Source organism: Saccopteryx leptura, chromosome 3, assembly GCF_036850995.1.
Source record: "Saccopteryx leptura isolate mSacLep1 chromosome 3, mSacLep1_pri_phased_curated, whole genome shotgun sequence".
NCBI lineage: Eukaryota > Metazoa > Chordata > Mammalia > Chiroptera > Emballonuridae > Saccopteryx > Saccopteryx leptura.
In genome coordinates, this window is record NC_089505.1 from 118,924,652 (window position 1) to 118,947,075 (window position 22,424).

Below are 22,424 nucleotides of genomic sequence, written 5' to 3' on the forward strand. Positions count from 1 at the left end.
GGCCCCGGTTCTTCAGGTCTCCGGAGCCGCTTTACTCGCATGTCCACTCTCTCAGACGTTCCCATCGCCACTCAGGAGAATGATATGGAAGTGGAGCTGCCCTTGCCTGTAAATTCCCGCAAACAGTTTTTAGTTCCTGGTGAGTAATAAAGCTGTTTTTCCTGTTTGAGGCCCTGGAACAGCTCTTCACACATAGCCCCAAACCAGTTCTGGAATATCCTAAGATTCCTACACTCCCTTCACTTAGTACTGTTCTGCCCTTGCCTGACAGCTCCCTTATCTGGAAAATCTCTCTCTCTCTCTCTTTTTTTTTTTATTTTTTTATTTTTCTGAAGCTGGAAATGGGGAGGCAGTCAGACAGACTCCCACATGCGCCCTACCGGGATCCACCCGGCACGCCCACCAGGGGGCAATGCTCTGCCCATCTGGGGTGTCGCTCTGTCGCGACCAGAGCCACTCTAGCGCCTGGGGCAGAGGCCAAGGAGCCATCCCCAGTGCCCGGGCCATCTTTTGCTCCAATGGAGCCTCAGCTGAGGGAGGGGAAGAAAGAGACAGAGAGGAAGGAGAGGGGGAGGGGTGGAGAAGCAGATGGGCACTTCTCCTGTGTGCCCTGGCCAGGAATCGAACCCGGGACTTCCGCATGCCAGGCCGACGCTCTACCACTGAGCCAACCGGCCAGAGCCTCTTTTTTTTTTTTTTTTTTTTTTTTTATAATTGAGAGCAAGGGAAGCAGAGAGACAGACTCCCACATGCGCCCAGACCAGGATCCACTGGGCAAGCCCCCTATGGGACAGTGTTCTGCCCATCTGGGGCATTGCTCCTTGCTTGGCAATGGAGCTTTTTTAGCACCTGAGGCAGAGGCCGGGTAGCCATCCTCAGCACCCCTGGCCAATTCACTTGAGCCGATTGAGCCATGGCTGTGCGGAGGAGGGGGAGGGAAGAAAAGCAGATGGTTGCTTCTCCTATGTGCCCTAACCAGGAATTGAATCCAGGACATCCACATACCGGGCTGACACTCTACCACTGAGCCAACCAGCTAGGGCTCTCTCTTTTTTTATACTTTATTGAAACATAGTATACAATAAATAAAGAAAAGTAAACATATCATTGAACATATAGTCCTCAGTCACACTCATGTAACCTAACACCCAGATCAAACAGCATTACCAGCACCCAAAATTCCCTTCCAGTTCTTAAGTCCCCAGTGGTACCTATAATCCTGATAGTACAGATTAGCTTTTTCTCTTTTTGAACTTTATATATATATTTTAAAAATATAGTTAAAAATAATAGTTAAAATATAATAAAAACATAGTTTAAAAATATAGCCTGACTAGGCGGTGGCGCAGTAGATAGAGCATAGGACTGGGATGCAGAGGACCCAGGTTCGAGATCCCGAGGTCGCCAGCTTGAGTGCGGGATCATCTGGCTTGAGCAAAAAGCCCACCAGCTTGGACCCAAGGTCGCTGGCTCAAGCAAGAGGTTACTCGGTCTGCTGAAGGCCCGCGGTCAAGGCACATATGAGAAAGCAATCAATGAACAGCTAAGGTGTCGCAACAAAAAACTGATGATTGATGTTTCTCATCTCTCTCCATTTCTCCATTCCTGTCTGTCCCTATGTATCCCTCTCTCTGACTCTTTATCCTTGTTATAAAAAAAAAATATATATATATATATATATATATATACAGTTTAAAAATATGATTGTCAACTTTTTTTTTTTTGTATTTTTCCGAAGCTGGAAACAGGGAGGCAGTCAGACAGACTCCCGCATGCGCCCCACCAGGATCCACCTGGCATGCCCACCAGGGGCCAATGCTCTGCCCATCTGGGACGTCGCTCTGTTGCAACCAGAGCTATTCTAGTGCCTGAGGCAGAGGCCATGGAGCTTTCCTCAGCACCCGGGCCAACTTTTTGCTCCAATGGAACCCTGGCTACGGGAGGGGAAGAGAGAGACAGAGAGGAAGGAGAGGGGGAGGGGTGGAGAAGCAGATGGGTGCTTCTCCTGTGTGCCCTGGCCGGGAATTGAACCTGGGACTCCTGCACGCCAGGCCGACGCTCTATCACTGAGCCAACCGGCCAGGGCCTTGTCAACTTTTATTAAATACTACATAATATAGACAGATTTTATAAGATATACAATCATTACATCTTTTTTTTTTTTTTACAATCATTACATCTTGTGTATATCATACAGCTCTTATAAAATGAAGGTAAACAAAAGGATCATGACCAAGTATGGGAAGTAATGAGTCGTCATGGGTTGTGCCTTTCGGTGTTGAATCAGTATGATTAGTTGTTTCCATTATTGCTGGCTTTTCAGTCTTTGCTCCTGTTAACCACCTGGGTTCCAGGGCTTTTGAGAAGTCAGAAAGGCCTGACTTTTCTCCCAGTAACTAGGAAGGCCTGGTCTAGATCCCATGCTTAGGGCAAGCCTAAAGAATTCAGCCCGTACTGAGGAACTCACATCATTTTAAGATTTTTTTTTTTCTATTTTTTTCCCTTTTCCAAGTGAGAGGTGGAGAGATAGACAAATTCCTACATGCATCCGCACCAGGATCCACCCAGCAACCCCCGTCTGGGGCCAATGCCCTGCCCATCTGGGATCATGCTCACAACTGACCTATTTTTAGCACCTGAGGCAAGGCTCCACAAAGCTATCCTTAGTGCCTGGGGCTGGTACGCCCTAATCAATTGAGCCATGGCTGCGGGAGAAGAAGAAAGAGAGAGAGAGTAGGGGTAGTGGTGGAGAAGCAGATGGTTGCCTCTCCTGTGTGCCCTGACCGGGAACTGAACCCAGGACATCTACACACTGGGCTGACACTCTACCACTGAGCCAACTGGCCAGGGCCACCCATTAAGAGTTTTTTGACCCGATGTGCCAGCCTCTGCAGATACTGGTCCAGTTCAGAGTGTGGGCTGAGATGAAGGGAAAGCCCGAGCTCTGCTCATAGCATAGGAGCCTGAGCCTTTGCTGAGCTGGCAGGCAGTAGCCTCCTCCTCCTGGCCCATGACCCACTCAGGGTCAGCTGAGTACAGCTGATGTAGTTGCCTGTTCCTCCAATGACTCTTGTTCCCCCACAGCTGCCCCCCCTAGGAACTCCTGCCCTGCAGTGGCTGAAATACCATTTACAGTGGTCAGCGAAGAGGTGAAAGATCAAGTTCATTCCACCCAAGGCAGTTCTTCTGAAAGCCCTCTGAAATCAGGTAGACATGCTGAGCTATCTGCTACTCTGCTCCTTGTGCAGGACAGATAGTTACATCCAGTCTCAAACCTGGGTTCAAACTGCGTTTGTCGCTTGGGGGCATGTTTCCCTGTGGCCATGGAGTCAGGTTTTCACAAGAGGTAACCCTGTCCCCTTAAGCGGGCAGGAACCTTCTAATATAATTGAGTTGTCACAGCTATAGTATCTTGGCTGACCATTTAGACCAAGCAGAGATGGTTTCACTTCTGGTTGTTGGAAAAATGCCACAGAAATGTGGGGAGAGCTTGGGTGGTTAGACCTGGAATGCTCATATTAGCAAATCTTTGCTTTGTGGGTTTGGCCATCCCAAAAGTTATATCTGCTTCCTCTCCTTGCTGATGGTGATTTAGGAGCAAGGGTCTAGAGAAGGCCTAGTTCTGGGAAAGGCCCAGGACTCTACCTCAGCCAGAGAAACAAAGTAAACAAGTAAACAATAAGATTGTTTACTTGTTTACTGGCCTAAACAAGTAAAAGAATAAGATTTTCTGCTCCTAGTTCGGAGGAAATCATGTTTTGTGAAGGAAATGGAAAAAATGAAGAACAAGCGAGAAGAGAAGAGGGCCCAGAACTCTGAAGAGAGAATAAAGCGAGCTCAGGTACCTTTCTTGGGAAGGGAGGGCACAGGGTTTGGGGCAGGTGTCCTTAACTGGAATGTGAATGGCAGTACAGATACAGTTGGTTCCTTCGTTACTGAGGCTCCAGTTCTGATATCCAGGAAGTTTAATTGGTGTCTCATCAGGATTCAGAGAACAAATAAGTCAGATATTGTTCTGGGGGTCTTCAGTTGAGGACTATTTCATGCTGATTGTCCAGTGGGCACGCCCATCCCCCAGTGCAGTGGCCAGCGGGCTGCTGGGCACGGTTGCCTGCTTTCCCCTAACCTCCTTGTGTGTGTGTGGTGGTGGAGGTGCTACCATGCAGTCGTTTTAAGCATTTCCCCTTAGTTGGGTTAATTGCTTTGGGGAATCCCAGCCTCCTGATCTCCTAACGATGGGGAGCAGTGGCCCTCGCCCCAGTTCCTGTAGTGGTTTGGTGCGTGCGTAGGCCCTTGCCAATCTCTATTCCCAGGGCTTCATTCCTGGGTTCTCAGCCTAGAGCCAGGGGTGGGAGGAAGTGAGCTCAGGTATGACTTTTGTCAACTCTGATGGGCCTTGTGCACAATGAGTTGTTAAATCTGCTGAGCACTGAGGTCTGAGAGCACTTGCATCTTAGCAGTCAGCTCCTTTTTGCTCCTGTCCCAAATAGGAGTATGACAACAGCTTTCCAAACTGGGAATTTGCCCGGATGATTAAAGAATTTCGGGCCACTTTGGAATGTCATCCACTCACTATGACTGATCCTGTAAGTAAACCCAGAGGGTTTCTACCTCTCCTTCCTGAATAGGTATACAATTGAGAAGCAGAAAACATCTCTTTAAAGGAGTGAGAGCATTGAGAAATGTTCACTTTTCCTGAGAGTGTTTTAATATCCTTTGGTGGACTGGAGTTCATGAGCCCTGGATGGCAGAGTCTGGTCTTTTGTATTTTTCTGAAGTGAGAAGTGGGGAGACAGACAGACTCCCACATGCCAACCGGGTTCCATTGGCATGCCCACCAGGGGGCGATGCTCTGCCCATCTGGGGCATTGCTCTGTTGCATCCAGAACCATTCGAGTGCCTGAGGCGGAGGCCGTGGAACCATCTTTAGCACCCGAGCCAGCTTTGCCTTGGCTGCGGGAGGGAAAGAAAGACAGAGAGAAAGGAGAGGCGGAAGGGTGGAAAAGCAGATGGGTGCTTCTCCTGTGTGCCCTGGCCAGGAATCGAACCGAGGTCTTCTACACGCTGGGCCAACGTTCTACCACTGAGCCAACGGACCAGGGCCAAGTCCGGTCTTTATAAACTACCCCTCAACCCCACCATCCCACTTTTATAGGTTGGCCAAATTCTTACTAATAATTATGAAAGTGTGCTGAAACCTGTAGGCAGTAGAGTGAGAACACCAGGAAGAAAATTGAGAACTACCGCCCTGTGCTCTTGAGTAACTGATGGGGGAAGCAGGGTCCTAGTGTTAGAGCTTGGGCCAGACATGGGACTGGAAGGGGAGGGGTTCTTTTTTATACTGCCCTAACCTTTTGTTGGTTGGTTGTCTTCTCTCACCCTCTTGAAGATCGAAGAACATAGAATATGCGTTTGTGTCAGGAAACGCCCACTGAATAAACAAGGTAAACTCCAGTCAGTCAGAAGGGGCTTTGGAGTGACTGAGGGTTCTTGTGTCCAGGGAGCATATCTTGAAAATACTCTTTTTGCAGAATTGGCCAAGAAAGAAATTGATGTGATTTCCGTCCCTAGCAAGTGTCTCCTCTTTGTACATGAGCCCAAGTTAAAAGTGGACTTAACGAAGTATCTGGAAAACCAGGCATTCTGCTTTGACTTTGTGTTTGATGAAACAGCTTCAAATGAAGTCATCTATAGGTTAGTCCCTTGCCTCTTCCCCCACCCCCAACATAAGACATTGTGGTAACACTGATCACAGACATGCTGTACTCTAAGGCCCTTCCTGGCCTCCTCTCTTGTTTTCCTTGGATCAGCTATCATGTAGAGTTGGCTTTGGCTCTGGCTCTGTTTCCTGGGCTGCCATGTGCCATTTTACAGCTTTAGCGGCATATCCTAGGGTGGATCAGAGGTGAGGTTTTACCCATTGCATTCTCTGAGGCTGGGCTGGGCGGACTTCAGGGGCTCTTCAGTTGTCTTATGTAGCTGCCCCGTTACCCACTGGGCTTAGCACCCAGCAAACTCTATTATTGCTCTATCTAATATAGCACCCTCTAGCCTCATGTGGCTGTTTAGTAAAACTTCAATATGCCTGGCCTGTGGTGGCACAGTGGATAGTGTTGACCTGGAATACTGGGGTCTCCGGTTTGAAAACCAGGGCTTGCCTGGTCAAGGCACATATGGGAGTTGATGCTTCCTGCTCCTCCCCTTCTCTCTCTCTCTCCTCTCTAAAAAAATGAATAAAGGCTTTAAAAAGAAAAAGTTCAATACATTTCAAGTGCTTGATAGACACTTGTGGAAGTAGCTACTGTTAGACAGAAAAGATATAGAACGTCTGTCTATAGAAAGTTCTGTTGAACAGCACTGCTCCAGACTAGAAGTTGACAAACTTCTGGGTCAAATTTGGCTCACAATCCTACCCTGTTTATTTTTAAGCAGACATGAGTGTCCTGAATTATTAAGTAAGAATTTTGCTAACATTACTTACATTAGCTGTAAAGGTGGAGCTAGAGTGTATTGTGTCTTCAAGCTACACAGTGAGAACCACCAATAGTGGGGTGGAACTGGCAGCCCTTTCTAAGACCAGGGCTCTTGTGGCCTGTAGATGTCAGTCCTCATGTCTCCCTGTGTATGTAGACTGGTTAGGTGATCCACTGGGTGTCAGGATTCCATCTGATAGCCTTATGGGATGGAATGAGGATAACCTCAGAGAATTTGTACCTGGCCTGACTAGGTGGTGGCACAGTGAATAGAGCGTCAGCCTGGCATGCTGAGGACCCAGGTTCAAAACGCCAAGATTGCTAGCTTGAGTGCGGCTCACTGGCTTGACCGTGGGGTTAGAGACATGACCCTATGGTCGCAGGCTTGAGCAAGGGGTCACTGCATTGGCTGTAACCCCCTGGTCAAGGCACATATGAGAAAGCAATCAGTGAACAACTAAGGTGCCACAACTATGAGTTGATGCTTCTCATCTCTCCCTTTTCCTGTCTGTCCCTGTCCCTCTCTCTCTATCTCACTATTAAAAAAATATAAAGAATTTGTACATGGAATCTTCACCAACCCAGTAAGAATTCAGGACTCTCAGAGCCCTATAGTCGCGTTCAGCTCACTCCTCAGCAGCGGACAGAAGGCTTTGAGTAAATTTTAGTTAGCACCTTGCTACTTGTCGTATCCATAGGAACAGGGTGTTTGCAGCCACCATGGCACACACAAATTCGATATATGGCATGACCTTGCTTGGCCTCGTGTCACAGCCTGCATGCGTTATCAGGCCAGGTAGGGCAGGGGCCCTGTGGAGCGCAAAGAGCTGGCAATGCACCCTGAGAAGAAGGCGCATTATATCAGACTGCTTCTTCCTCCACAGCTCCTGGGTGTACTTGTAAATGCCCATCTTAGCTTACTTGATGGCTATAGCCAGTCACAATCCCTTTTTATGTGACTCTCAGTCTATCAGGATTGTTTTGCTTTTTTATTATTTATTATTTTTTTATTTTATTCATTTCAGACAGGACGGGGTGGGGGGGAGGAACAGGAAGCATCAACTCCCATATGTGCCTTGACCAGGCAAGCACGGAGTTTCAAACCAGTGACCTCAGCATTCAAGGTCGATGCTTTATCCACTGAGCCACCACAGGTCAGGCTGTTTTGTTTTTTTTAAATGTGCCTAGTCGATGGTAGTGCAGTGGATAGAGCATAGTGCTGAAGTTGTTGGTTCAAAACCATGGGCTTGCCCCGTCAAAGCACATATAAGAAGCAAGCAGTAAACGACTAAAGTGAAGCAACTTTGAGTTGATAATTCTTGCTTCCTTGCCCTCCTCTCTCAAATCAATAAATAATTTTTTTTTAAGTGAGAGGAAGGAAGATAGACTCCTGTATGCATCCGGACCAGGATCCACTTGGTAACCCCTGCCTGGAGCAAATGCTCAAATTACCCAAGCAATTTGTAGCACCTGAGGCTGACACTCAGAACAACTGAGCTATCCTCAGCACCTGGGGCCAATGCTCAAACCAGTTGAGTCACTGACTGCAGGAAGAGAAGAGAGAGAACAGAGTAGAGGGAGTAGGAAAGAAGCAGATGGTCGCTTCTCTGTGTACTCTGATCAGAAATTGAACCCAGGACGTCCATACACTGGGCCAATGCTCTAGCCATTGAGCCAACCAACCAGGGACAAATAACATGTTTAAAAAAAAATGTGACAGACCTACATGGTCCACAAAGCCTAAAATATTTTAGGCTCCTGCTTTAGAGGGTTTCCTCTGGACTTTGTAGTACATCTTATGCTGGAAATCGGCTTCTAAATTCAGGCTTTTGTCTTATGTCTCCAGAGTCAAAGGAGGTGCTGGTGGCTCAGTTAGTGTGGACTATCAGCTTGATATTTTGTGTGTGTGTGTGTGACAGAGACAGAGAGAGGGACAGATAGGGACAGACAGACCAGAATGGAGAGAGATATGAAGCATCAATTCTTCATTGTGGCACCTTGTTTCTCATTGATTGCTTTCTCATATGTATCTTGATCGTGGAGCTACAGCAGACCGAGTGACCCTTTGCTCAAACCAGATGAGCCTGCATTCAAGCTGGCTACCTCGGGGTTTCAAACTTGGGTCCTCCGTGTCCCGGTCCAACACTATCCACTGCACCACCACCTAGTCAGGCCCATCAGCTTGATCTTGACAAGTCCAGCCCCCCTCTAGTTGGCTGAGAGAATTTCAGATTTGCAGGTGGGACCACTGTGCAGGAGAGGGTACTAGTGCTTGGAAGGAGGAATCAAGATCCTAGGAGTTCCACAGTAGAAGGTCAGCGGGTTTCAGGGTGCACATTTCAGTCAGAGATATATATTCCTTCCTGTCCTTTCTTTTAGGTTCACAGCAAGGCCACTGGTACACACAGTTTTTCAAGGTGGAAAAGCGACCTGTTTTGCATATGGACAGACGGGAAGTGGCAAGACATATGTGAGTATTTTAGGCCCTGGCTGGATAGCTCAGTTCGTTAGAGCATCGTCCTGACATGCTGCGGTTGTGGGTTCGATCCCCAGTGAGCACACATACAAGAATCAGCCAATGACAGCATGAATAAGTGTAACAAGAAATCAATGTTTCTCTCTCTCTCTCTGTCTTCCTTCCTCTCTCTCTCTCTCAAAAAAAAAAGTGTGTGTAGCAATAAATTAAAAAAAAAAAAGACTGAATATTCAGGCTGGCATGGTGTGAGTTTGCCCATGGGGCAACACTGGGTCCCTGAAAAGAAAGATGGTGAAGTTTTTTTTTAAGATTTTACTTATTGCCTGACCAGGCGGTGGCGCAGTAGATAGAGCGTCAGACTGGGATGCAGAGGACCCAGGTTCGAGACCCCGAGGTTGCCAGCTTGAGCGCAGGCTCATCTGGTTTGAGCAAAATCCCACCAGCTTGAACCCAAGGTTGCTGGCTCAAGCAAGGGGTTACTTGGTCTGCTGAAGGCCCGTGGTCAAGGCACATATGAGAAAGCAATCAATGAACAACTAAGGTGTCGCAACAAAAAACTGATGATTGATGCTTCTCATCTCTCTCTGTTCCTGTCTGTCTATCCCTCTCTCTCTAAAAAAAAAAAAAAAAAAAAAGATTTTATTTACTGATTTTTTTTTTTAGAGGAGTGAAAGAAAGTGAGGGGCAAGGGAGGAGTGGGAAGCAACCACGACGAGTTGATGCCTTGACCGGATGAGCCCAGGGTTTCAAACCGGCAACTTCAGCATTCCAAATCGAGGTGTTAACCATTGCACCACCACAGGTCAGGCAGACAGTGAATTTTTTTGTAGAAAATCCCCTCAGTGCAGATGCTGCAGCACCAGATACGCTCTGTGTGTGTGAGAGAGAGAGAGACAGAGACAGAGAGGGTCAGATAGGAAGGAAGAGAAATAAGAAGCATCAATTCTTTGTTGCAGCTCCTTCGTTGTTCATTGATTGCTTTCTCATATGTGCTGCCTTGACGGGGGGACTATTGCAGAGCAAGTAACCCCGTGCTCAAGCCAGCAACCTTGGGCTTCAAGCCAATGACCTTTGGGCTCAAACCAGCAACTATGGGGTCATGTCTATGACCCCATGCTCAAGCCAGCAACCCTGCACTCAAGCTTGTGAGCCCGTGCTCAAGCTGGCGACCTTGGGGTTTCAAACCTTGGTTCTCTGCATCCCAGTCTGACGCTCTATCCATTGCGCTACTGCCTGATCAGGCTCAGATATGCTTTCTGTGCAGTGTGCAAAGAGGGACCTTAGTAGCAGGATCAGCCGCCAACTTTGGTGTGGCCCACTGCAGTGATGGAGCCAGCAGTGCCAATTACCCTTTACCAACATCATCTTCCCCTTCCCTTTGCAGACTATGGGTGGAGGCCTCCCTGGGAAAGCCCAGAATGCATCCAGAGGGATCTATGCGATGGCGTGTAAGTCGTGTGTTCTGCTGCAGTAGGGTTGGGCACAGAAAGCAGATTGCTTACTTAATCCATGCTCTCTCCCATAGCCAAGGACGTCTTCCTCCTGAAGAATCAGCCCCGCTACAGGAACCTGGGCCTGGAAGTCTATGTGACATTCTTTGAGATCTATAATGGGAAGGTAGCTGGCAAGGGGACCCTGTTTATTCTGTTGGGGCCCTTGAACTCTCTGAAACGTTAAAGTTGGCTAGAAATGGTAGAAGCCAAACAATCTGTGGGCTGGGAAGCTTTTGGGCCACTCCGCCCTGTGGGGGGTTTCATCTGATGGTGGGATGGTACACAGGCTCAGCCAGTATGGTAGAAATACTTCTCAGGGCTCCTGCTCAGGTGGGAGCTTTGCCTTGTGTGTGCCCTGTGGTCTCTTAACTCACCTCCTTCATAATTCTTTCTCATTTTTCTTTGATCATGCAGATTTTTTTTTAATTTTATTTAATTTTTCTGAAGCTGGAAACGGGAGAGACAGTCAAACAGACTTCCGCATGCGCCCGACCGGGATCCACCCGGCACGTCCACCAGGGGGCGATGCTCTGCCCCTCCGGGGCGTCGCTCTGCCGCGACCAGAGCCACTCTAGCGCCTGGGGCAGAGGCCAAGGAGCCATCCCCAGCGCCCGGGCCATCTTTGCTCCAATGGAGCCTTGGCTGTGGGAGGGGAAGAGAGAGACAGAGAGGAAGGAGGGGGCGGGAGTGGAGAAGCAAATAGGCGCTTCTCCTGTGTGCCCTGGCCGGGAATCGAACCCGGGTCCCCCGCACGCCAGGCCGACGCTCTACCGCCGAGCCAACCGGCCAGGGCCTGATCATGCAGATTTATTCTCATGTTGATATCCATTTTTCCTTTCTCTCTCCCAACATCCCTCAGAATTGCCTTCCTCAGAGCAGGATGTAGATAATAATAATAGCTAATGTTGATTAATAATATGACATTATGTGCTAAGCATTATTCTAAGCACTTGTTTCAGTTCATTAATCATAACAACCCTCCAGGGAAGTACTACCATCACTATTGCCTCTAGAGTGAGTGCTTAAGTACTTACCCAGGCTCACACAGCTAGTGGAGACACGACAGACTGAGGCAGGCCAGTTAAGAAGCCAAGCCCTCTGCTAGTCTTCAAGCCCTACCTCAGCTCTGTCTGCCTTTCCTGCTGCCTGCCCTTGTCTGAGCTGGGACAGGCCCTGAAGGAGGGAGGAGCCAGGTGGGGTGCCCGGTGCCTGATGGTCTTAGTCTTGTTCCCCTGCCTGGCACAGCTGTTCGATCTGCTCAACAAGAAGGCCAAGCTGCGCGTGCTGGAAGACGGGAAGCAGCAGGTGCAGGTGCTGGGGCTGCAGGAGCACCCAGTTAACAGTGCTGACGATGTCATCAAGATGATCGACATGGGCAGTGCCTGCAGGTCAGAATTCTGGCATGGGGAAGGGGCCAGTTTCTTTTTTTTAATTATTAGTATTACTATTTTAGATTTTATTTATTGATTTTAGAGAGAGAGAAGTGGGGGAGGAGCAGGAAGCATCAGCTCATAGTTGCTTCTTGTATGTGCCTTGATGGGCAAACTGGGAATTCAAACTGGAGACCACAGCGTTCCAGGTTGATGATTTATCCACTGAGCCACCACAGGTCAGGCAGAAGTCAGTTTCTAACACTGGGTTCAGGTGATAGAGACTAGCTCTGAAGTCCTTGTTGCACAGAGCCCTGCTTCCCCCAGCTTGGAGAGGGCTGTGACGGCTTCTGCAGTCCCAAAGGGCTCTTGAAGTGGCTCATCAGAAGCAACTTGAAGTGTCTCAAGTCTAACCAAGGCAGGCTTTATTCCCAGCTTCTTACTCCAAAGGCATGCTTCCTGACTTCTCTGGTTTCTCTTTGCTCTTCTTCCTCTGTGATGGGAGATGGGAGCTCTGGGTGTGTTCTAGGCTAAAGTGCTGGCCCATTGCTCCTGCACAGAGGTAGGGAAGTGCTCTTCTTCCAGGGTCGTGGGCATGGTTCGGTGGGGTACTTGCTGTGTGGCTTATGGTGGCTCAGGGAGTGAGCTGTCCTCTCTACAGGGCCCTCAAGTTTTGGCAAGTGGTTCAAGACAACCCTTCCCTGTGTACTTTGCAACAGAGCAACTCATCTTTCCCCATGTCCTTATGGGCCTCCATGTCTGGCCAAGCCCCTAGCTTAGAATCCAATACTGTGGCTGCTGGTAAACCTACTAGGACATGAGCTGGAGGGAGAGTTTCTGCCCAGAGAAGGCAGAACAGAAATCTGGGACAAAAAGACGCAGGACTTTGAAAGTCCTGATCTGTGTCCCTCTCTTACCAATCAGAGAACTCATGGTGGCTGGTGGCTTCAGGACCTCATAGCCTTTCTTTGCCCTCCACAGGACCTCTGGGCAGACATTTGCCAATTCCAATTCTTCCCGCTCCCACGCCTGCTTCCAGATCCTTCTTCGAGCCAAAGGGAGACTGCATGGCAAGTTCTCTTTGGTGGATCTGGCAGGGAACGAACGAGGTGTGGACACTTCTAGTGCTGACCGGCAGACCCGCATGGAAGGTGCAGAAATCAACAAAAGTCTCCTGGCTCTGAAGGTAGCAGGGGCGAGCTGGAGGTGGTTGGTCTGGGGGACTACTGCTGGTGGGGGGGGAGTGGGCAGCTTGAGATGAAGGAAGGGACCTCAGTTGCACCTGCTGCCCCGCAGGAGTGCATCAGGGCCCTGGGACAGAACAAGGCCCACACCCCGTTTCGTGAGAGCAAGCTGACACAGGTACTACGGGACTCCTTTATCGGGGAGAACTCAAGGACCTGCATGGTGAGTAGGGGCATTTTGGAGGTGGTGCCGGAAGATATTTATTCCTGTCCTAGATAGGAGGCCCAGTGCCCTTGGCGATCTGGGTTTCCAGGCTCTAACTTGACTGGGCTTCCCCCCTGCTTTTCAGTACCAGGCTCCTCCTTGACCGCTCAAGAGGGGAGAAGGTATACTCTCTTTACTGTATGACCGTGCAGCCCCGGGTTTGGGGGAGGTATTCCTCCCTTACCTGGTAGAACAGAAGCTCCAGAATTCAGGGAGGACCTTTGGAGAAGCAGGAGAGGGACGTCCTGGCTTCTGTGGCTTCCCTCAGATTTCTTGGCTCCCGGCTAAAGAAATCTGGCCTTGAGTGGCTTTTTGTCTCTTCCTTCTTTGATGCACAAGCCCTTCTAGCTAAGATCTGCCCTACCTCCTCGCCAAGGAATGTCCTCTCTCCTGTCTGCTAGGAAAGAGGGGATTTCTGACTAAGCTCTAACCCTTCCTGTGAGGCATTATCCCTGAGCCTGGGCAAACTGGGGGTTCTATCAGGAGCCAAAGAGCTTAAGGTATGACCTTGGTGTGAGGAATGGGTCAGTAAAGAGATAGAGAAACAGGATGTAGTAAGATGTGCCTTTAAAGGCAGGAACCAGTTTTTAAAGAGCCTTAATTTTCCGTGCCCATGGAGCAAGTTGCCTGGCAGAGAGCGGTTCCTTAATGAGCTCTCTCCCCAATTCCATGTGGGTGTCAGAGACCTGGAGAAACTCCTGGCAGCCTTTCCCCATGACCCTCAACCTCTCTCCCTTACCCCATGATCCTCAACCTCTTAACCACCCATCCCCTCTTTTGCAGATTGCCATGATCTCACCGGGCATAAGTTCCTGTGAATATACTTTAAATACACTAAGATATGCAGACAGGTACTAGTACCTATGGGCAGGTGGGGTAGGGAGCAGACTGTGGGAGTGGGGAAAGGAGTGGCAGTGATGAGGAGGGAGGAGGCCCTGGGGCTCAGTGCCTACTGTACTTTTCTGTGGTTCAGTGAACCTAAGGCTCAGAAGAACTAAGGCATGATGCTAGAAGGTCTGTTCCAATTGCCTGCAGGCCTGGGTAAGAGTCAGCATGCATCAGGGTCTTTTCCAGGCCACATGCAGTACATGCAAAGCTGCTACTCCTTCCCCTTGAAGCCTCAAGCCTGTCAGTCTTTAAGTGGTGCAGGATTCTTGTAAGTGCCCAGGAGTTTGCTGTAGGATCTGACATCTTGTTTCCTCAGAGTCAAGGAGCTGAGCCCCCACAGTGGGCCCAGTGGGGAGCAGCCAACTCCAATGGAAATTGAAGGGACAGAAGCCATCTCTCACGGGTCCCTGATCGTAGGCAGTGTAAGTGCAGGGTGGGCCAAAGAAGACAGAAACGTGGCCTGCTGACATGGGAACTGGGCCATGCCATTGTGTCTCTCCTTTTGGTCCCCTTAGTTTTCTAAGGAAGATGAGGAACTGTCTTCCCAGATGTCCAGCTTTAATGAAGCCATGACTCAGATCAGGGAGCTGGAGGAGAGGGCCATGGAAGAGCTCAAGGAGATTGTGCAGGTGGGAAGCTGGCCCTGGCCAGGCAGGGACTGGATGTCCACCCCAGCACCGACCCGCAGCTGTGCTCAGCACCATTCCCTGAATGTGACCTGGGCTTTGCTCCTGCAGGTCTTCAGGTTGACATGGCAAGAGGCAGCCCTCGACCCTAGCATTCCTTAATTCTCTACCTACTCATCCATCGTTCTTCTAAGGCAGCTAACACCACAGCCCCTTCTTTAGCCTGGCACACATGAGCTTTCCTCCATCTTCCTAGCTGGAGCTAGTCTCCCCCGCCATGCTCCTGACTGGGGGTTTGGCAGGGTGGCTTATGTGCAGGGGCCTTGTTATTCAGAGAGTGTTTGGTGAGTACCTTCTATATGCCAGCTCCTGTGCTGAGACCAAAGACAAGTATGAATAGTAGGCCCTTACATAATGCTTGATCAATCTTGATCTATATATTTATAAGCCAATTTCCTTGTGAGAGTCATTTAGCCACACTGGGCCTCAGTTTCTTCATCCCAGAAACGGCTAAGACAGGATGGTTTTGTCTGAGGATTAACTGGTATGCTTTGTTTTTTAATTAAAAAAAAAGATTGATTTTAGGCAGAGAGAGAAACATTGATCTGTTGTTCCACTTAGTTGTGCATTCACAGGTTGCTTCTTGGATGTGCCCTGACCAAGGATTGAACTTATAACCTTGGCATGTCAGGATAATTAATGCTCTAACCAACTGATCTATCCAGCCAGGGCCTAAGTGAGGTGCTTTTAAAGCACTCAGCAGTGCCCAGTATGTGGTCAGTGCTTAGTAAGTGGTAGGTACTAGCACTGTCATGATCCCTGCTGTGGAAGAGCAAGTGGAGGGGGAGACCCAAAAGTGCATCCTAACAGTGGGCCTCAGTGCAGAGCAGAAAGAGCTTGGCACCCTGGGAACTGAGGAGGGAATGTGAAGGATAATTGTTGAGGCTTGTCCTCCCTCCCTCCCTGGAGTGCTTGGGTACAAATGTTTCAAAGGACATGGTACTTTTAGGAAGAATGAGAAGTTCTCTCTGGTCAGAGCAAAAGATGAGAGCAGATCACAGAGGGAGATTAAGCTATGGATAGGTCAGCAGGAACTTGATGCTAAAGGGCCACAGGGTTCATACCAGAGGCCTTGACTTCATTATGAGGGCAGTGGATGCCTTGGAAGGGAGTTAAACAGTGGTCCATGGTCATATCAGAGCTTTTGGTACATCACTGTAGCCACAGTGTAGAACTTGGTTTAGGGATGGGGAAAATGTGAGTAGCAGCAGTAAGTAGTTGAGAGCCATTAGGAGATTGTTAGAAAGAGACTGACTTGAGTGTGGCAGTAACCATGGAATTGAAGTTAGGGCTTGAGATTCAAGAACCAGTTAAAAGGTGGACTTGGTAGGATTTGGGGACAAGCAAGTTAAAAGAATAAAATTGTTGCTCAGATTTCTGGCTTGGTCATCAAGGCAGAGGACAGCATTCAAGTGCTATAAAGGACAAGGACAAGTTTGAGGTCGTGAAGAGGATGGATTCAGGCTAGGGACTCCTGCAAGAGCATCAGAAGGCAGGGTCTGGGCCATGCCTGGAGGAATGGGCTTCTTACATAGGTATCTGCATTGCAGTTGGTGGGGCCCCAGGAATGATTTGTTGGTTTGGTCATTGTTTGAACTGACAACGCCCTCCCTGTGTCGTTGCAGCAAGAGCCAGGCTGGCTTGAGCTCTCCGAGATGACTGACCAGCCAGACTATGACTTGGAGACCTTTGTGAACAAGGCAGAGTCTGCCCTGGCTCAGCAAGCCAAGCAAGCCAAGCACTTCTCAGTCCTGCGAGGTGGGTATAGCTGGGTGGGGTGGGGTCACTGGGGGTGATGGCAGCTCTGCCTGAAGGGAATGGGGCCTCTGAGACACCCACTGGCCCTGAGCACACCTTCCCTTCCAGATGTCATCAAGACCTTGCGTCTGGCCATGCAGCTGGAAGAGCAGGCCAGCAAGCAAATGAGCAGCAAGAAACGGCCCCAGTGATGACTGCAAATAAAGATGTTTGGTGTTTCACACCAAGCCTTTTCAACATCCCACCCACCCCAGTGAGCTCTGGGAATCTGGTGGGTCTAGCCAAGTTCTGAGCTGGGACAGGCTTTGGTAAATGCCAAGTATTGGAACATCAGGGCCAGGGCAGCTGGGGAGGGGATCAGAGTGACATGAGACACTACTTCTCTTTTCCTCAGTTGTAAGCCCTGAAGGTTGCCAGCATGGGAGGAGGGAACTTGAACTATCCTGTGTGGCCCTTCTCTCCGGGTAGGGAAGGCTCCTTGGCATGGAATTGTCCCTTAGTCAGCATTCTGCCTGTGGCCTGGCTGCTGGTGGAGGGCCCCTGGGGTTGGCCTGGCTCTGGGGAGAGGGAAGGAGCCTTTAGTTCACCTTTGCTGGCTGTGGCCTCCCATCTACACGATTGGTAAGGGCACTAATATGTCTTGTACTTTTAAAAAAGTTTCTGGAACCTCTTCCTTGCTATTTTTTAAGGTGTAAGAGGATCCCTGCTGTTTTCTGTCATATTTATACACGGTGTCTAACAATAAAGAAAGAGGAAAAACTAGCCTGTTGAGTGGCATGTGGGAAGGGCCCAGGAAGGACACTGCTGCAACTCTGGGCAGTGCTGGTTCTGTACTATACCTAGGAGACAAAATCCACACCTGCCATTAAGTGACATGTTGAAGACTTCAACCTTTGTCTTGTTCAGTGATGCTTACTAGGTCACAGGCCCTCTCCTGGGAACAGGAGCTGTAAGCAGAGAGGAGATGGTGCTCTGTTAGTTTCAGTCTGCTCAAGGGATATTAAAAGATTCTGTGGGAACACTGACAAGAAAGCACTTGGCTCGCTAGACAAAGGATCTGACAGGCAACACCAATTTAGTTTTGAAAAATGAGTAGAAGCTCTGTGATGAGAACCTTTTCACAGAAAAAAAAAAAAAAGAAAGAAAGAAAAAATGAGGAGAAGTTTCCCAGCTATACTAAGGGACCAAACATAGTGTATGGACCATTTGGGGACTGGAGGACTCCACATTCAATGTCATAGAACATGAATTACAGCGGTATCTTGAGATACGAACAGACCAACATAAAAATTTTTTATTTATTTTTTACAGGGACAGAGAGAGGGATAGACAGGGACAGATAGGAACGGAGAGAGATGAGAAGTATCAATCATCAGTTTTTCGTTGCGACACCTTAGTTGTTCATTTTTGCTTTCTCATATGTGCCTTGACTGTGAGTAACCCCTTGCTCGAGCCAGTGACCTTGGGTCCAAGCTGGTGAGCTTTTCTCAAACCAGGTGAGCCCGTGCTCAAGCTGGTGACCTGGGGGTCTTGTACCTGGGTCCTCTGCATCCCAGTCCGACACTATCCATTGTTCCACCGCCTGGTCAGGCCACATACAAACTTTTTTTTTTTTTTTTTAATTTATTTTATTTATTTATTTTTTTACAGAGACAGAGAGTGAGTCAGAGAGAGGGATAGACAGACAGGAACGGAGAGAGATGAGAAGCATCAATCATCAGTTTTTTTTTTTGTTGCGTGTTGTAACACCTTAGTTGTTCATTGATTGCCCTCTCAGATGTGCCTTGACCGCGGGCCTTCAGCAGACCAAGTAACCCCTTGCTGGAGCCAGTGATCTTGGGTTCAAGCTGGTGGGCTTTTTGCTCAAACCAGATGAGCCTGCGCTCAAGCTGGCGACCTCGGGGTCTCGAACCCGGGTCCTCTGCATCCCAGTCCGATGCTCTATCCACTGCATCACCACCTGGTCAGGCCATACAAATTTTTTTTAAGATACGAGCTGCTACTCAGTCTGTATTTTTGTTCAAGATCCGAGCGAAATTCGGAGATACAAGTCATGATTAGGGAAGCTGCCGCTAGTTGGCGTGTTGACGCACGGGTCCAGTATCAGCAGTTTGATATATGAGTTGACTGACTTATGAGCTCGGTTACAGAATGAATTAAATTCATATCTCAAGGTACCACTGTATCTAAATAGTAAAGTATCACTAAAATATTCTTGGGGCCCTGGCTGGTTGGCTCAGTGGTAGAGTGTCAGCCCGGTGTGTGGAAGTCCTGGGTTTGATTCCCTGCTGGAGCATACAGGAGAAGCGCCCATCTGCTTCTCCACCCTTCCCCCTCTGCTCTCTATCCGCCTCCCTCAGCCAAGGCTCCATTGAGCAAAGTTGGCCTGGGTGCTGAGGATGGCTCCATGGCCTCCACCTCAGGCATTTTCAGAATGGCTCTGGTTGGAAAAGAGCAATAGCCCAGATGGGCAGTGCATCGCCCCCTAGTGGGCATGCCCGGTGGATCCTGGTCAGGCACATGCAGGAATCTGTCTTTCTGCCTCCCTACTTCTCCAGAAAAATACCAAAAATAAATAAATAAAATGATCTTGGGTTCTGGCCAGGTAGCTAAGTTACAGTATCCTCCCAATACACCAAGGTTGTGGGTTCAGTCCAGTGTTGGGGCATATACAAGTATCAATGAATGAATGCGTAAGTAAGTGGAACAAAAATTTGATGTTTCTTTCTAAAATTAATTTAAAAATAAAATGAAAGGTTTTGGCCTCAGCCCTGGCCGGTTGGTCAGTGGTAGAGTGTCGGCCCGGTGTATGGAAGTCCCAGGTTTCATTTTCAGTCGCCACACAGGCGCCCACCTGCTTTTCAACCCTTCCCCCTCTCTCTCTTCCCCTCCCATAGCCAAGGCTCCATTGTAGCAAAGTTGGGCGCAAACCGAGGACGTCTCTATGGCCTCTGCCTCAGGTGCTAGAATGGCTTGGGCTGCAAGGGAGCAAGGCCCCAGGTGGGCAGAGCATCACTTCCTGGTGGGCATGCGGGATGGATCCTGGTTGGGTGCATGCAGGAGGCTGACTGCCTCCCTGCTTCTAACTTCAGAAAAATACCCCCCCACCTCCAAAAAAAAAAAAAAAAAAGGCTTTGGCCTCGGAGCCACATAAATGTGTTTTAGAAAGGCCTCAGTCAGGGAGACAGGTGAGGAGTTTGGGACCCAAGTTCTGGCCCCCTAAGCCTTGGTTACTTCATTTGTAAAATAGGATATTCTCTGTCTAATGGTGAGAATACATGAATTTGAGGTACCATTAAATAACATAAGACCTGGATTCAAAGTCAGCTAAATGGCATCTATAAAATGCAGACACCAATACCCACCTCACAGAACTGAAAAGGTTAAAAGAAAGATTGCCACCAGCCAAGATCTGGGCTACCTTCCCAGCTGGAATACCATATGAATCCCTAACTGGTCTGTTTTTATTCTTGACTGACTCCCAGTGACCCATTCCCAACAGCCAGAGGAATCCTTGTAAGTTATTCCCTGCTTGGAACCCTTTAATAACATCACTTTGCACAAAGGATAAATTTTGAATGCCCTGCCATGACATGTTATGCCTGGCCAGTCACCTCTCTTGTTGGCCCAGTGGGCAGACAGGACAGGGGAAACTACAAACCCAGCTTGTGAAGCCACTCTGCAAGGTGGGATCCTAGTTCTGTGACTGCAGAACCTTAAGTGGGTTCTTTAACCTCTGTGCTATTTGTGAAATGGGGTAATACTGGTATAGAATTGTTAGGAATATTGAGTTCCTATACAGATAACAGTAAGTACAGTATCACATTTAATAAGTGCTAGCTATTTAAGCACATAACAGATTTTAAATTTCATACTGTATTCAGTGTCTAGAAAATACAGCAAGCACACAATATGTGTTTTGTTTTGTTTTTTTGTATTTTTCTGAAGCTGGAAATGGGGAGAGACAGACTCCCGCATGCGCCCGACCAGGATCCACTCGGCACGCCCACCAGGGGCAACGCTCTGCCCACCAGGGGGCGATGCTCTGCCCCTCCGGGGCATCCCTTTGTCGCAACCAGAGCCACTCTAGCGCCTGGAGCAGAGGCCAAGGAGCCATCCCCAGCGCCGGGGCCATCTTTGCTCCAATGGAGCCTCAGCTGCGGGAGGGGAAGAGAGAGACAGAGAGGAAGGAGAGGGGGAGGGGTGGAGAAGCAGATGGGCGCTTCTGTGTGCCCTGGCCAGGAATCAAACCCGGGACTCCTGCACGCCAGGCCGACACTACTACTGAGCCAACTGGCCAGGGCCCACAATATATGTTTTTTAATGAGTAAATGCATCCTACCACTCACTGTTCTCTACCCACACTGGCCTTTATTTCTTGAATATATCAGGGCTTTTCTTAAAATAACAGCTTTAATCAGCTGTAATTCACATAAAATTCACCCTTTTAAAGGATACAATTCAGTGGGTTTTAGTATACTCATTTAATTGGACGACCATCACTGCTAATCCCAGAATGTTTTCATCACCCAAAAAGAAACTGCATACCCAATAGCATTCACCCCCAATTCCCTTCTCCCTCAACCCTAGGGAACCACTAATCTTTCTCTGGATTCGCCTATTCTGGACATTTCATATAACGGAATCATACAGTACATGGTCTGTTATGTCTGGCATCTTTCACTTACATGTGTTCTAAAGGATCATGTACTTTATTCTTTTTGTGGCCAAATAGTATTCTACTGTTTGGCTATACCATCTTTGGTTTATCCATTAATTGATGAATATTGGGTTATTTTCACTTTCTGGTATTACGAATAAATCACTTGGGCTTTGAACATTTATGTACAAGTTTTTAAGCATATGTTTTAAGTTTTCTTGGGTATATCCAAGTTGTCTGCCCATTTTTAAATTAGCTGTCTTTGTTGACTTTTTTAATGTTTATTTTATTGATTTTAGAGAGGAAGAGAGAGAGGGAGAGGTAGGCACATCAATCTGTTCCTCTATGTGCCTTGACCAGGAATTGAACCAGCAACCTCTGAATGATGCCCCAACCAGTCTAGCTATCTGGCCCAGGCCCAAGTCCACCTTTTAAATGGTTCTTGAATCTCAAGGCCTGGGCTTCATTGTTGACTTTTAAGAGCTCTATCTATTCTGGATGCTGTACCCTTATGAAATATATGATTTGCAAATATTTTCCCTCATTCTGTGAGTTGTCTTTCACTTTCCTTGATCATATCCTTTGAAGCACAAAAGCTTAATTTTGATAAAGTTCAACTTGCCTTTTTCCATTGTTGCTCGTGCTTTTAGTGTCATATCTAAGAATCCATTACCCAATCCAAGGCTGTGAAAATTAGTTTTCTTCTAAGAATTTTATGATCTTACATTTAGGTCGTTGATCTATTTTAATTTTTGTAGGTGATGTGATGTAAGGGTTTGAATTCACTCTTTTTCATGCAGATATCCAGATTTTTCAAGCACCATTTGTTGAAAAGACTATTGTTTCCCCCACGAAATTGCCTTGCCATTTTTGTTGAAAATCAACCAACCATAGCTTGACCTGTGTGCCACAGTGGACAGAATGTTGACCTGGAATGCTGAGGTCACTGGTTCAAAACTCTGGGTTTGCCTGGTCAGGGCACATACAAGAAGCAATCGATGACCAGATGTTTCTCTCTTCCTCTCTCTCATCAATAAATAAAATCTTTTTAAAAAATCAATCTAGCCATGGCTGGATAGCTCAGTTGGTTGAAGCTTTGTCCCAAAACTAAGAGGTTTTTGGTTTGATCCTCAGTCGAGGCACATAAAGGAACCGATTGATGTTCCTGTCT

The 22,424-nt window shown here is 48.2% G+C and overlaps 2 protein-coding genes and 1 pseudogene across 3 annotated transcripts in view; 1 reads left to right on the forward strand and 2 right to left on the reverse strand.

Moving 5' to 3' along the window:
• The window catches only part of KIF2C (kinesin family member 2C), a 28,896-nt gene extending 11,437 nt beyond the window's left edge, over positions 1-17,459 (forward strand). The window contains exons 5-21 of the mRNA XM_066376127.1: positions 17-139; positions 3,085-3,207; positions 3,741-3,841; positions 4,491-4,586; positions 5,390-5,444; positions 5,532-5,694; positions 8,853-8,943; positions 10,334-10,397; positions 10,475-10,566; positions 11,688-11,830; positions 12,794-12,998; positions 13,109-13,219; positions 14,045-14,112; positions 14,466-14,571; positions 14,665-14,778; positions 16,461-16,593; positions 16,702-17,459. Of these exons, the coding sequence (XP_066232224.1) occupies positions 17-139; positions 3,085-3,207; positions 3,741-3,841; positions 4,491-4,586; positions 5,390-5,444; positions 5,532-5,694; positions 8,853-8,943; positions 10,334-10,397; positions 10,475-10,566; positions 11,688-11,830; positions 12,794-12,998; positions 13,109-13,219; positions 14,045-14,112; positions 14,466-14,571; positions 14,665-14,778; positions 16,461-16,593; positions 16,702-16,784 (1,871 nt within the window). The 3' untranslated portion in view covers positions 16,785-17,459. The remainder of the gene's footprint in view (positions 1-16; positions 140-3,084; positions 3,208-3,740; positions 3,842-4,490; positions 4,587-5,389; positions 5,445-5,531; positions 5,695-8,852; positions 8,944-10,333; positions 10,398-10,474; positions 10,567-11,687; positions 11,831-12,793; positions 12,999-13,108; positions 13,220-14,044; positions 14,113-14,465; positions 14,572-14,664; positions 14,779-16,460; positions 16,594-16,701) is intronic.
• LOC136397266 (large ribosomal subunit protein eL15-like) lies at positions 6,519-7,384 on the reverse strand (annotated as a pseudogene).
• Positions 13,027-22,424, reverse strand: part of BEST4 (bestrophin 4) — a 38,215-nt gene continuing 28,817 nt past the window's right edge. The window contains exons 3-5 of one of the 2 annotated variants that reach the window (XR_010750249.1): positions 17,453-17,540; positions 13,446-13,545; positions 13,027-13,041 (exon numbers count right to left, since the gene is read on the reverse strand). The gene's annotated coding sequence lies outside the window, so the exon portion shown is untranslated. Of the gene's footprint in view, positions 13,042-13,445; positions 13,546-17,452; positions 17,541-22,424 lie in introns of those variants that run through there. The other variant, XM_066376158.1, reaches the window with a different exon arrangement.